This window comes from Egretta garzetta, unplaced genomic scaffold, assembly GCF_000687185.1.
Source record: "Egretta garzetta isolate BGI_Z169 unplaced genomic scaffold, ASM68718v1 scaffold24, whole genome shotgun sequence".
NCBI classification, from domain to species: Eukaryota; Metazoa; Chordata; class Aves; order Pelecaniformes; family Ardeidae; genus Egretta; species Egretta garzetta.
This window is the reverse complement of record NW_009259494.1, coordinates 1496147-1510504: the sequence shown is the minus strand read 5'-3', so window position 1 is coordinate 1510504 and position 14358 is coordinate 1496147. Positions and strand designations below refer to the sequence as shown.

At 57.1% G+C, this 14358-nt stretch overlaps 1 protein-coding gene across 1 annotated transcript in view; it reads left to right on the top strand.

The window, feature by feature from the left end:
- Positions 1-14071, top strand: part of MYH7B (myosin heavy chain 7B) — a 28748-nt gene extending 14677 nt beyond the window's left edge. The window contains exons 17-38 of the mRNA XM_009637387.1: positions 310-386; positions 1906-1993; positions 2453-2570; positions 3099-3222; positions 3687-3823; positions 4270-4525; positions 5106-5348; positions 5664-5840; positions 6188-6333; positions 7353-7443; positions 8055-8444; positions 9626-9752; positions 10193-10311; positions 10555-10751; positions 10941-11290; positions 11834-11958; positions 12262-12377; positions 12496-12688; positions 12781-12984; positions 13106-13231; positions 13402-13572; positions 13862-14071. Coding sequence (XP_009635682.1) covers positions 310-386; positions 1906-1993; positions 2453-2570; positions 3099-3222; positions 3687-3823; positions 4270-4525; positions 5106-5348; positions 5664-5840; positions 6188-6333; positions 7353-7443; positions 8055-8444; positions 9626-9752; positions 10193-10311; positions 10555-10751; positions 10941-11290; positions 11834-11958; positions 12262-12377; positions 12496-12688; positions 12781-12984; positions 13106-13231; positions 13402-13572; positions 13862-14071 — 3785 coding nt within the window. The remainder of the gene's footprint in view (positions 1-309; positions 387-1905; positions 1994-2452; positions 2571-3098; positions 3223-3686; positions 3824-4269; positions 4526-5105; positions 5349-5663; positions 5841-6187; positions 6334-7352; positions 7444-8054; positions 8445-9625; positions 9753-10192; positions 10312-10554; positions 10752-10940; positions 11291-11833; positions 11959-12261; positions 12378-12495; positions 12689-12780; positions 12985-13105; positions 13232-13401; positions 13573-13861) is intronic.
- The last annotated feature ends 287 nt before the right edge of the window (positions 14072-14358 follow it).

Here is a 14358-nt window from a genome sequence, read left to right as displayed (position 1 = left end):
TGACTCCTAAAAACCTCTCTGAGCTGGGTAGGTGGGTGCTCTGGACATGCAGTGCTGGCTTAGGAGCTTTAGGTGGGTGGTTAGGACCAGGTTAGGCTTGTGCGATGCTGTAGAGCTGTCCTGGTGGCCCTGCGATGGGCTCTGCTGTTAGCAAGAGCTCAGAACAACAGCCTGCAGCAGGGTGTACCATCTTTCCTTTACAGAGAACAGGAGCTGTGGGTGTTCCAGGGGTGTTTGGGGGTGCTCCTGAGTCCTCCAAGCCAAGCGTATGTTTTGCTGATTTAATTAATCAATATTTCAACCCAACAGAGGAACCTCACAAGCCAGGGACCAAGGAGAAACGTAAAAAGGCAGCTTCTTTCCAAACAGTGTCGCAGCTGCACAAGGTAAGAGCCAGCCCCTTGCCCAAGTCCATGAGGGAAGCATGCTCAGAGTGTCCCAGTATCAGCTCCACTTCCCTGCCAAGACTTTGGGGTATCTTGTATGTGAGGTCCTGGGGCCTGGAGGACCACCAGGGCTCCTGAAGGACCAGCACTAGGCAAAAGCTCCTAACACTCTTTTGTCCCTGGGCAAGGGACCCGTGCCTGGCAGAGTCCCAGCCCTGTCCCCGTGCTGCTAGGGGAGGACACGAGGCTCCAGGCCGGGAGAGCAGTGGCTCCCTTTGAGCTGGGGCTTGTGATGCTTCTGCCCACGTGATGCTTGTGCTGCTCGGCAGCTCCTTCACCTTTGAGAGAGCGGCAGTTAAGACTTGTAGTGATGTTTAGATAATGTATTACATGAACATCACTTTAAGTCTGTGCTACTTCTCTCCTCATTCTTGTCGGCGGGAAGGACAGCCTTTGGGCAGAAGAAAATGGAGGAGGATCTTACAGGTCTCTGAGCAGGCAGCTTTCCGCTGTTCTGTCCAGCGGGGTGGCCTGAGCTGTTTTACAGCTCAGGATAACACACACCGCCGTTCCCATGTTCACCTCAGGAGTTATTTGTCCACCCCAGAGCTTAAGCAACTGGAAAACAGCACAGAGGGGTGTGTGAGGCCAAAGCTGTGTCCTGCCCTGGCGGCCTCGTGGTGGCAGGGTGGTCAAAGAGGGCAGCGCTTGTGTCAGAGCCCCTGTTCAGGGAGACGTGTGACTTTCTTCCTCCTGGACAAGTCACAGGCCTTGGGGAAAGGTGTCTGTGGCGAGAAGCTGCCCCATAATGATGCGGAGCTGTGGGAAGGTGTTTCCTTCCCTGAGCTGGTCCTGGGCAGGCTGGGCCTATGTCAGCAGGGGAAGGCAGCCTGGAAAGACTGAGCGTGCAGATGCCTTTCCCATGAGAAAAGGCAGGGCCATATCTTGGTTTGAGCCTTGCCTTAGAGAGAAAAGGAGGCCCAGGCTGGATCAGCAGGGCCCTCTGTCATGGCTGAAGGGCATGGGCAGTACTCTGGAGGTGCAGGAAAAACATGATGAGATGAGGACTGCAGCCAATGTGGATGCCCGTGCTAGATTTGCAGGGTGCTGAGCACAGGGCTGATGGGCACCAGCAGAGCTGTATACCAGGCATATGCTCCGTCCTGTGTTCCTGGCTCTCCCCCGCAGCAAATCTTTACCTACAAATACTTGGGAAGTATCTGGCTCCATTCTGGCATAGCAAAACCTGCGGGTGCCATTTGGTATGTCTGCCAGCCTGGTCCCCTCTGCCATTGCTCCCACCCTGGCAGAAGCAGTGGTCCTGCTGTGGGGCTGGCCCATTGGCAGGATAGCACAGGGAGCAGCCAAGCAGGAGGAAATTCCCCCTCTGCCATGAAGAGTGGTAAGGGGCTCTCAGTGTCTGCTCTCTCATTGCCTGCAGGGCAAAGGGGTTGGTGAGATGTGTTAGAGGGGAGCAGAGCTGTCACCTCATGCCTCATCCCCTGTGTCTGCCCTACAGGAGAATCTCAACAAGCTGATGACCAACCTGCGCTCCACTCAGCCCCACTTTGTCCGCTGCATCATCCCCAATGAGACAAAGACCCCAGGTATGCATGGACCGAGGCAGCACCCTGGCAGTTCACCTGGGTGACATCCACATGTGGGAGCTGTCAGGGACTCTTGCACCCACCTTCTCCCCAGCCCTTTTCTTGCAGCAGTTCTGCAGCCACTGAGACCTGGCCCCACCTCAGTGTGGAAACCCCTGTGGCCCATGCCAGTCTCCTCTACTGGGGAGAATGGGTTTTTCCAGGCTCCCATTTTGGCTGTGCATTGATGGTTGGGCTGCCTTGCGCTTGTATGTAATAGCCGGCATGGATGAGTCTTTCAGGCTGACTTCTACCATCCGAAGGCCAGGCTGCAGCACTGGTGCTCAGCACAGGCCTACAGGACTGATTAACACCCATGTTCAAAACCACGGGCTGATTCCAGAGTTCAGGCCCACGCTACAGCCATTTCCTCTGTCCTCTTGGGCTGAGTGTCTGCTCCATCTTTGTTCTCCCCCATAGGAGCCATGGATGCCTTCCTGGTGCTGCACCAGCTGCGGTGTAACGGTGTCCTTGAAGGTATCCGCATCTGCCGTAAGGGATTCCCCAACAGGATCCTCTACGCAGACTTCAAGCAGCGGTAACTCCCTCTTCTTCCTTGCCCAGCAACCCCCATGTGCTGGGATAGCTCTGCCACTGGCTCTGTGGTGCCAGATGGGGATAGTTCAATGCCAGATGTGATGAGGCAGCAGGGCTGGTGATGTTTGAGATACTGAATGCAGGGCTAGTGCAGGTGGATGGTGACAAGGCTCAGGTCCTCCCATCCTGGCTCGGATTCTCTCTGCCTTTGGGGTCCCTACCATTCTCCAGCTGGCCCCATCCACCCTGCTTGGCCTGGGCCTGAGCAGGCATGGGGAGGCCAGTGACCTCCTCTGCACAGTCTTCCATGTGTTCAGGGACTAAGATCTGGCAGGGTTCCCTGGTGTCTGCTTTGTAGAAGAGCCCATATTGTGCCGTGGAGCTCCTGGTTCTTACCTGGCTCCAGCCTGTGCTGCAGCGACATGCTTCTGGGGGGGACTGGCATGACTGGGGTACAGGGATGATGATGGAGCCATCAACTCTGTGCTAGGTTTCTCTTGCATAGCCTCCCTCTGCTTTGTCCCTGCAGCTACCGTATCCTGAATCCAGCAGCCATTCCAGATGACAAGTTTGTGGACAGCAGAAAGGCCACAGAGAAGCTGCTGAGCTCCCTGGAACTGGACCACTCCCAGTACAAGTTTGGTCACACCAAGGTGAGACCAGGCAGCTGGTCCTTGGGAGGGAGACACTGCCCCTCCTGCCTCTGCAATCCCAGTTTGCTCTCCATGCCCAGCTTGCTCCCTGCCTGGCCACAGCCCTGCTGAAGCCCTGCGCTCTGCAGGTTGCATGTGGTCCTTGAAGGGGTGGAGGAGGGCAGGGGAAGATGCAGGCTGGGAAGAAATGGGTCTGAGCAGAAGGTCACTGCTGCCTGATGTCCCTGCTGGGGAATGTGATTTGCTCAGGGCAGGGAGATCTGGTGCCCAGCTGTGCCTGTACCTTGGGTGGCTGCAGCTCCGACCAGTGCAGAGTGTAGGTGTGTGCCCGTGCAGGGAGGGCAGCTACACCTCCAGTGCACAGCCCTCACTGCTCTGCCTGTCCCTGCTTTGGGCCGCCTGTAGCCCAGGTTTGCCTGACAGGTTATGTTACCCCTGAGCCCTCTGTCCTGTCTTGCCTGCAGGTGTTTTTCAAGGCTGGTTTGCTGGGCTTTCTGGAAGAGATGCGAGATGAGCGTCTGGCCAAGATCCTGACCATGCTGCAGGCCAGAATCCGTGGGCACCTCATGCGTATTGAGTATCAGAAGATCATCAGCAGGAGGTGAAGCGGGGGCGGGGGGAGAATATGCAGAGCTTTGTGTGTCTCCTTGTTCCTTCTGCACATTTCAGTGGGCATGACGTGTAGGGCTTGCCTATGGCTGGCAGCGGTTGTGTATGGCCCTGTCCAGCAGGCAGACCTCTGAGAGGTCTGGCATGGGCCTGGTTGGGAGGGCTGGTGGATCTAGGTGGGGGGAGCCTTTGGTTTCCACTGGAAGATTCAGAAGGATGCAGAGCGAAGAGACCTGAAGGCCAGACCACGCAGCCCATCCCACTAGGGCCATTACAGCAGACAATGTGCCAGTCACTCAAGAGACTGCCATTTCTCCAGCTGGTGGAAAACAGAGCCATGTCCCAGCCTGCAAAAGGAAAAAAAAATGTCTCTGCTGCAGTGAGGATGGGATGTGGGGAGTCTACACCCATGATGATGCTGTGCTTGTATCCCTTCAGGGAAGCCCTCTATACCATCCAGTGGAACATCCGGGCCTTCAATGCTGTCAAGAACTGGTCCTGGATGAAGCTGTTCTTCAAGATCAAGCCTTTACTCAAGTCTGCTCAGACTGAAAAGGAAATGGCTAACCTGAAGGAGGAGTTCCAGAAGCTGAAGGAGGCTCTGGAGAAGTCCGAGGCTAAGAGGAAGGAGCTGGAAGAGAAGCAGGTCTCCATGATCCAGGAGAAGAATGACCTGGCTCTCCAGCTGCAGGCAGTGAGTACCTCACCCCCTCTCTGGCAGTGTAAAGGTAGTGCAGGGTCCATGGATAGAAGAAGGAGCAGGGTGTGCTAGATCCCTCCTTCGACCTCTTGCAGTTCTGAGGTCCCCTCATTGCCACAAGCTGTTTGAAATGCAATGTCAGTTTTGGCACAAACCTGAAGCAACGTCACAGCCTTGCCATCTCAGGGCTGATGTGGGGATTCACACTCCCCTGGCTCTGGAAAGGGTGATATCCTTACACAGGGGTGGGAGGAATGGCAACAATTTGCTTGCCAAACTGTGGCTAATCTGTGCCATTTCTGTGCTGGGAAGCGCCAGTCCAGTGTTTCCTTCCTCTGGAAAGATTTAGTTGCTGTTAGCTATTTGGCCCTGGTTAGTATTAGGGGTTGTCACATGGACCTTGAAAACGGGCAGTGACTGGAGCTGTCTTTTTTTGTACACCTGAGCACCTCATGCTTGCTCTGCCCCTTCCACAAGGAGAGCTTCAGCTCTGGGCCAGGATAGCATGGCTGAGAGCCTGCTGGTGTGCTCCTGGGGTAGCGGATAAGCACTGGGTCTCCTGTGCCTGTCCCAGGAGCAAGACAACCTGGCAGATGCAGAGGAACGCTGCGACCTGCTGATCAAGTCCAAGATCCAGCTGGAGGCCAAGGTGAAGGAGCTGACAGAGCGTTTGGAGGATGAGGAGGAGATGAACTCAGACCTCACTGCCAAGAAACGCAAGCTGGAGGATGAATGTGCAGAGCTGAAGAAGGACATTGATGACCTAGAGATCACACTGGCCAAGGTGGAGAAGGAGAAGCATGCCACTGAGAACAAGGTAACTGACCCTCCCTGCAGAGCTCAGTGCTTGAGGGGGCACCAAAGAGAAACGTCAGGGACAAGGCTGCTGGTGTGGGGGAGCTGGGGCAGGGCAGAGTGCAAAGAGGTGTGGGAGAGGGCAAAACCCTCTGGTGTTCTGCTTCTTTGCACAGGACTGGTACAGGCAAACAGTTCTGTGCAATGGCAAGTGATTTGTGGCACTGACAAACCAGCTGGTGGAACCACCCTGGCCAAGGGGAGAGGGGCTGCTGCATTACCTTTGCATCTCCTCTCTCTGAGAAGATGCACTCAATTTTTGACCTTACTGATCTAGGTTAAAAACCTGATTGAAGAGATGGCTGCTCTGGATGAGATCATCGCCAAGCTGACGAAAGAGAAGAAAGCACTGCAAGAGGCCCATCAGCAGGCCCTGGATGACCTGCAGGCTGAGGAAGACAAGGTCAACACACTGACCAAAGCCAAGGTCAAACTGGAGCAGCAAGTGGATGATGTGAGTCATAGGCCAGTGACACTGAAGTGAGAGAGGTTTGAGTCACATCCCCAGGAGGGCTCAAAAGCTGTCCCTGAGTGGGATCTGGAGGGTGGGATCATTACCAGATCCCATTTTAATATGGCCAGTTGAGGAATAACCCCATTGACAAACTGCCTGTGAACCAAGAGGTGGTCCAGAGTACCTCATGGAGAGCAGTCCTGGGCTGAGGGAACAGGACTGGAGACCAATGAGGAGACAGCTCTGGATCACAGAGCTGGGTGAAGTTCCCACAGCAGTGGACATGGGGAAGATCAGGGCTACAGAATGTCCTTTCCCTCCCTATCCTCTCTCCCTTCATTCTCCAGCTGGAAAGCTCTCTTGAACAAGAAAAGAAAGTCCGCATGGACCTGGAGAGAGCAAAAAGGAAGCTTGAAGGAGATCTGAAGCTGACACAAGAGTCTGTAATGGATCTGGAGAATGACAAACAGCAGCTGGAGGAGAAACTCAAAAAGTGAGTGTGTGACCTGCCTGGGCTGTGTGCTTACTCTCCCAGGCCAGTGCCTACCTCTAGAATCATAGAATCACAGAATCGTTTAGGTTGGAAAAGCCCTTTAAGATCACCCAGCCCAACCGTTACCCTAACCCTGCCATCCCACCACTAAACCCTGGCCCTAAGCACCTCATCTGCCCAGCTTTTAAATACCCCTAGGGGTGGGGACTTGAAACCTTCCCGGGGCAGCCCCTTCCAGTGCTTGACAACCCTTTCAATGAAAAATTTTTTCCTAATGTCCAACCTGGCACAACTTGAGGCCGTTTCCCCTTGTCCGATTGCCCGTTACCTGGGAGAAGAGACAATCAAGTGGATGTGTGGCCTCTTTAGGGGCTGCTGGGATGTGGCTTTGAACACTGCTTGGTGTGATCAGTCCAGGCAAAATCACAGAATCGTAGAACTGTAGAATCCTAGGTTGGAAGGCTCATCTGGTCCAACCTTTCTGGGCAAGAGCACAGTCTAGACAAGGTGGCCTAGCACCCTGTCCAGCTGAGTCTTAAAAGTGTCCAATGTGGCAGAGTCACATGGAGGGTAGTTTTCCTGGGCACCATGCAGGGATGCTGTGGAGCTTGTCGGCTGCACAGACTAATAGGTCAGGGCATACCGACCTTCCTCTGTACATGGGATTGGAGAGGAGAGACTTGCCTGGCAGGACCCTAACACACAGCTGGGACCTCAGTTACAAGTACAGACATCATCACTCATGTCCCGTTCTCGCTGGGGAACTGGAGAACAACACCTAGAGACCTCATAGGGAAAACCTCAGAGCCAGCTTGTCTTGCCAGTTTGGCCATTCCAACCCTCCCTCAGAGCAGCCCATGTGCTGCTGCTTACCCCTGCCGTCCCTTTCCCATGTGGGTTGGTTTGTCCTCAGGACCTGGGTGTTACAGGGCAGGGAATCCTCCTCTGACTTCAGGAGCCAGAGGGACTTGGCAGGACAGCGTTTGTCTGACCAGAGGCTCTGCCTTCTTTCTGTACAGGAAAGACTTTGAAATGAGTCAACTGAATTCAAGGATTGAAGATGGGCAAGTGACTGAGGCCCAGCTGCAGAAGAAGATCAAGGAGCTCCAGGTATGATGGCACTGGTCTGGAGTCCTAAATTTCCATCAGATGTAATGTGCTGGGGAATCTGCATGGGCCAGTCCCTCTCTGAGCACAGGGGCATCGTTTTGGCAGAAGGGTGATGGAAAAAGCTGGCATTGTTAGCAGAAGCAAAGCCCTCTGCCAAAGGTGGACTGAAAATTAAAGAATGAACTACTGAGGTGAACGCTAGCACCAGCATGAGGAACAGCTTCTAGGGTGTAGTTCTCTGTCCAGATAAAACCTTAAATCCAGTGCCCAAACTCTGAAGATCCAAATCTAGCATGTTGGGCTTCCTCCTGTCAGAGGCAGGCCCCCAGATTCAGGCTGTCTGCATGGAGGTTCCCACTGAAAAGAAGCTGGTGTCATCCTGGATCCTGATGGCAGGGTACAGGGGAGAGCAGGAGCTCTGCAAAACACACTACCAAGGAGCACCAGGCATGCCTGCCTCCGAGGATCCCAAAACAGCCCAAGCATTTGCTCCAGACTGGTGGCTTGCTGCTCCCCAGCATCAGAAGAGACAGCTTGTTCCATTGTGGAGAACAAAGATGCTAGAGCTTCACCTGGTGGTTGGAGCGTCTGCCTTATTCTGTCTTTTCCAGGCCCGCATCGAGGAGCTGGAGGAGGAGCTGGAGGCTGAGCGTGCCGCCAGAGCCAAAGTGGAGAAGCAGCGGGCAGAAGTGTCACGGGAGCTGGAGGAGCTGAGTGAGCGGCTGGAGGAGGCTGGCGGGGCAACGGCCACACAGCTGGAGATGAACAAGAAGCGGGAAGCAGAATTCCTGAAGCTGCGGCGGGACCTGGAGGAGGCAACCCTGCAGCACGAGTCCACGGCAGCTGCCCTGCGGAAGAAGCACGCGGACAGTGTGGCAGAGCTGAGCGAGCAGATTGACAACCTGCAGCGCGTCAAGCAGAAGCTGGAGAAGGAGAAGAGTGAGATGAAGATGGAGGTGGACGACCTATCATCCAACATTGAATATCTCACCAAGAACAAGGTGAGCACTTGTTCTGTGTGGGGTAGGTTCAGCTCTTCTCTGAACATCAGTGCAGCTGGCTGAAGGGTGTTCAGCACAGCCATGTCCATGGGATGTTGTCCAAGGTAGCTCTTTGCCACGGCCAAGTCCCTCTTTTTTACTAGATGTAGCTTGTCCCTCTGTCACTATGGCAGTGCTTGCAGGATGCTTTGCTTGTCCTAGCCAAGTCTGAAGGACCTGGGAAGACAGTTCCTGGGAGACTGAGGGCAGAGAGCCACTATTAGCTTAGCAGAGACACAAGAGCTCTGGCAGGCTCTTGCTCTCTGCCTTGTGTGCACATGGGATCACAGAATCATAGAATCCCAGGTTGGAAGGGACCTCAGGGATCATCTGGTCCAATGTTTCTGGGCAAGAGCCCAGTCTAGACAAGATGGCCCAGCACCCTGTCCAGCTGAGGCTTGGAAGTGTCCAATGTGGTGGAGTCAACCCCTCCCCTGGGGAGATTATTCCAAGGGTTGACTGTTCTCATGGGGAAAAATTTCCCCCTCGTGTCCAGTCAGAATCTCCCCAAGAGCAATTTGTGTCCATTCCCCCTTGTCCTCTCCATGGGACTCCTTGTGACAAGGGAGTCTCCATGTTCCTTGTAGGTACCCTTAGGTACTGGTATGTGGTGATGAGATCCCCTTGGAGCCTCCTTTGCCCCAGGCTGAACAAACGCAGCTCTCTCAGCCCACACTCACATGGCTGAGAGAGGCTTCCCAGCCCTTGGATCATCTTGGTGGCCCTGCTCTGGACCCCTCCAGCTTGCCCACAGCTTTTTTGTCCAGTGGGGGACCAGAACTGCACCCAGGATTCCAGGTCTGTCCTGACCAGTGCTGAGCAGAGTGGGATGATGACTTCTTTATCTCTGCTGGTGATGCCCTTGTTGACGCAGCCCAGCACCTTCTTGGCCTTCTTGGCCACAGCAGCACACTGCTTGCTCATATGGGGCTTGTTGGCCACCAGGACCCCAGGTCCCTTTCCACAGAGCTGCTCTCCAGCAGGGGGATCCCAGTCTGTGCTGCACTCCTGGATTGTGTTTTCCCAGATCAGCTGAGCAGGGCAGCGAGGTCCCAGGGCAATGCAGTCACTGAGCCCCTCCTGGGAGAATGGTGCCCTCTGGCCAGAGCTGGGTCTCACAAGGCTTTGCTTGGTGCATGCAGGCCAGTGCCGAGAAGCTGTGCCGCACCTATGAGGACCAGCTAAGCGAGGCCAAGTCCAAAGTGGACGAGCTGCAGCGACAACTGACCGACGTGAGCACACAGCGGGGCAGGCTGCAGACCGAGAACGGTAGGTGGGGGCGGCAGCCAGGGGACATGTGGCTGCTCTGGGGCTGGTCTTGCACTGGGGCTTCTGAGTGGGGCAGCTGTGGTTCAGCCGGGCAGACTGTCCTGCTTCTCCCATGGACAAAAAAAAAATAGCAGGAGCTCCATCTGTAGTGGAGGGGAGTGGCACGTCCATGTTGTGGCTCCACTCAGGCCTTGCAGAGGTGCCGTATAGCTTGGCAAGGAAGAGGACCCCTGTGGTGATGCTGGTTGTGCCAGGTGATATGTTGTGACCTCAGGCATCAGGAAGAGGGGCTCCTGCCTGGCATACTTTATTCCATGCCTTTAGCTACTGGTGTGCACCTCTGCCTATGGGTCCCAGATTGCCTGGGTGGGGTGTGTGGGCTAATGCAGATCTCAGCCCTTCGGCCCCGAAGTAGCTGGTTTGGCTCTGTTTGAACCCAGGGGAACTTAGTCGGCTGCTGGAGGAGAAGGAGTCCTTCATCAACCAGCTGAGCCGTGGCAAGGCCTCATTCACACAGAACATTGAGGAACTCAAGAGGCAGCTGGAGGAAGAGACCAAGGTGAGGGCATGGCTGATCCTGGCATGACACAGATCTCAGGGAATGGGATGCACGTCCCACTGTGGCAGTGGCCCAGCTTCTTGGACTGGGGAGGTGGGACGCAGCTGCACACAGGAGCCCCAGGGGCAGCTTTTAGCCTGGGAAGAACAAAAGTTCCCTCCTGCTGCCCCCAGGCCCAGCGCCATGCCCAGTGTCCTGGAGCCTGGGGCCAGCTGCTCCTCTCATGAGCTCTCCCTTCCTCAGAGCAAAAACGCCCTGGCCCATGCCCTGCAAGCCTCCCGGCATGACTGCGACCTGCTACGGGAGCAGTATGAGGAGGAGGTGGAGGCCAAGAGCGAGCTCCAGAGGAACTTGTCCAAGGCCAATGCAGAAGTAGCCCAGTGGAGAACCAAGTACGAGACGGATGCCATCCAGAGGACGGAGGAGCTGGAGGAAGCCAAGTAAGTCTCATGCCAGAAGAGGTAGCAAGTTTCTGTTCAACGATGGGCCTTTCCCAGACCCCAGGGTGAGACTGCACCCTCCTTCCTGGGCTTGAGGCTATTTGGGCAGGCTGTGGCCTCCCCTCCTCAGAGCCCTGGGGTGGGATGATGCTTGGGCTGGGAGCACTCACCCCTTGCTGCCATCGGCAGGAAGAAGCTGGCCATCCGGCTGCAGGAGGCGGAGGAGGCAGTGGAGGCTGCCCATGCCAAGTGCTCCTCGCTGGAAAAGACCAAGCACCGGCTGCAGACAGAGATCGAGGACCTCTCAGTGGATCTGGAGCGTGCCAACTCGGCGTGCGCCGCCCTGGACAAGAAGCAACGCAACTTTGACAGGATCCTGGCCGAGTGGAAGCAGAAGTACGAGGAGACCCAGGCAGAGCTGGAGGCATCACAGAAGGAGTCACGCAGCTTGAGCACGGAGCTCTTCAAGCTCAAGAACGCCTATGAGGAGTCCCTGGACAACCTGGAGACCCTCAAGAGGGAGAACAAGAACCTGCAGGGTAGGACTGGGCTCAGGCTCTCCCCCTGTATTCTGCCCAGGGCCCTGCTCTCACTGCCAGCCCATGGTTCCCCTGCCCTCAGCCATGTGGTGGGACTGGGGACCCTTGTAGGCAAGGCTCAGCCAAGCCTGGCCCATTTCCTCCTTGGAGGGAGGCAGCAGCCCAGTTGGGAAGCCAGCATGTATCCTGCCCCCTTGCTGGGGACACTGGGCAGACTGGTGGGGACAGGTTGCTCTTTGTTCCAAATGCTACATGTTTTGCTGCCCTGAGTGCCAGGGCTGTGGCATGGCGCTGGCTTGGGGGTGTTGCTCTTGGACCAACAGGTCTCCATGGGTCCTTAATGACTCTCCCCTGCCCTCTCCTTCACCCAGACTGCAGGGGAGCTCAGCAGGGCCCAGAAATGTCCCCAAGCACAACCTCAGCTGCTCTCCAAGGGGCTGAGGGGGACATTGGCTGAGCCTGGGCAGGGGGATGGGGAAATCTCCTATGCGGGGCTGGCCCCGCAAACTCATTCCTGATCGGACACCCTTCTGTCCCTGCCAGAGGAAATTGCTGATCTGACTGACCAGATCAGTCTGAGCGGCAAAACCATCCACGAGCTCGAGAAGCTGAAGAAAGCCCTGGAGAGCGAGAAGAGCGATATCCAGGCAGCTTTGGAGGAGGCAGAGGTGGGTCCCTGCTTCCCACTGATGGTTGCGTGTGGCTGCTGCCCTCAGGAGCCACTGGCCCACCCTGCAGCTCTGGTGGGGTGCCACTGGAGCAGCAATGCCTGGCGCGCTGGCAGGGTGACAGTCCTGCATCGGGCTGCAACCCCCGGGCACCCCGCTCATGGGCGGTGTGCAACCACAGCAAGGCACGGGGTGGCTCCACCTGCCCTGCTCCCCATAGCTCTGGGCTGGGGGGCAAGGCCAGGCTGGGGGCTGGGGAGATCCCCCCAGCGGCCACCTTCCCATGGCTGCTGCTATCTCTAGGGGGCCTTGGAGCACGAGGAGAGCAAGACTCTGCGCATCCAGCTGGAGCTGAACCAGATCAAGGCTGATGTGGACAGGAAGCTGGCAGAGAAGGACGAGGAGTTTGAGAATCTGAGGTGTGTGCCGAGAGGGGCCAGGCTGGGCCATCACTGCGGGGGCATAGCTGGCACTGTGACTCCGACAGGGCTGCGGTGTCCCTGGGCGGACGGGGCTGATGTGTCCTCTCTCCCACAGGCGCAACCACCAGCGTGCCATGGACTCCATGCAGGCCACGCTAGATGCCGAGGCCCGGGCCAAGAATGAGGCTGTCCGGCTGAGGAAGAAGATGGAGGGAGACCTGAACGAGATGGAGATCCAGCTGAGCCACGCCAACCGCCAGGCTGCTGAGTTCCAGAAACTGGGCCGCCAGCTCCAGGCCCAGATCAAGGTTGGGCGGCTGTGGGTGGGACAGATTCAGCAGTGTCCCTGCTGCCAGCCCTGGCTCCGTCCTGTCCCCACTGACCCCGTGCTGCCTGGCAGGACCTGCAAATCGAGTTGGATGACACTCAACGCCACAATGACGACCTGAAGGAGCAGGCGGCTGCCCTGGAGCGCCGCAATAACCTGCTGCTGGCAGAGGTGGAGGAGCTGCGGGCAGCGCTGGAGCAGGCGGAGAGAAGCAGGAAGCTGGCAGAGCAGGAGCTTCTGGAGGCCACCGAGAGAGTCAACCTGCTCCACTCTCAGGTGAGAGACCATCAAGTCCCGCATCTGCTGGCACTGGCAAGCCAGGAGCCTGTCCGGCAGCCGGGCCACCGGCTGCAGTGAATGGCTGGTCCCTGTGGCACTGAACCGGCTCTGTCCACAGAACACGGGCCTGATCAACCAAAAGAAGAAGCTGGAGGCAGACATCTCGCAGCTGAGCAGCGAGGTGGAAGATGCAGTGCAGGAGTGCCGCAATGCTGAGGAGAAGGCGAAGAAGGCTATCACAGATGTAAGAGCGTGGTGGGGACCGTGCTGCATGGTTTGGCCAGGGTGACCAGCACCTCATGGGGCTGGTGGGTGGGAGGACAGGGGAGGGTCTCAGAACTTCCCCACTGAGCACCTGTGTCTGGCAGGGCTGCCTGGCCTTGTGGTGATGCCTCTGTGCTCCTGGCCTTGCAGGCTGCCATGATGGCAGAGGAACTGAAGAAGGAGCAGGACACAAGCGCACACCTGGAGCGGATGAAGAAGAACATGGAGCAGACCATCAAGGACCTGCAGATGCGCCTGGATGAAGCCGAGCAAATTGCTCTCAAGGGGGGCAAGAAGCAGATCCAGAAGCTGGAGGCCAGGGTGAGGACGCAGGGGCAGACCCCTAGCTGTGTCCCCCAGGAGCTGGCTCCTGGTGCTGCCCCAGCCCCTGCGGCACCGGGCATTGCAGGGCACCAGCACTGCACCACAGCGGGGCTGCGGGCAGCGAGGAACAGTCCCCAAGGACCTCCCACCCTGGGCCCAGCTCCCAGCCTTTGCTTGGGGTGGCTTAGCCTCTTCTGTGGCCTCTCTGAGCTGGGAGTGTCTTGGCCTCAGCTGGGGCTGGTGCTGGCAGTAGGGAGCAGAGTGCTGAGCCTCTACCCACCTGCAGGTGCGGGAGCTGGAGGGGGAGCTGGACATGGAGCAGAAGAAGATGGCTGAGGCGCAGAAGGGCATCCGCAAGTACGAGCGGAGGATCAAGGAGCTGAGCTACCAGGTACAGCAGCACTGGTCACAGCTCCAGCCCAGCAGGACTTGGCCCAACTCTCCCTGTGCTCAGCCGCTTGCGTTACCCAATAACCCCCCTGCAAGCCCAGCCTAGCCTGGGCTTGTTCTGGGCTCTGAGCGGGACCAACAAGGGCAGGATGGGCTTCTCCCTGTCCCAGCATCCACCCCCTGCTCTGTGTCCTTCTGCCCCTTTGCCAGCAGCTCCTGAGCAGGGTGCTGGGATACAACGGGGAGGCTGGGGACAGACCCTGTGACATGGGACGGGGGCTGGGTCCATGGGGCGGGGTGGTGCTCTCTGTGTCAGGAGGGCCCTGGCACTGCTGGGGTTCTTGGATAAATGTGTGGGGGCAGCCAGGCCCAGAGGGGTGAAGGGGGTCTTCT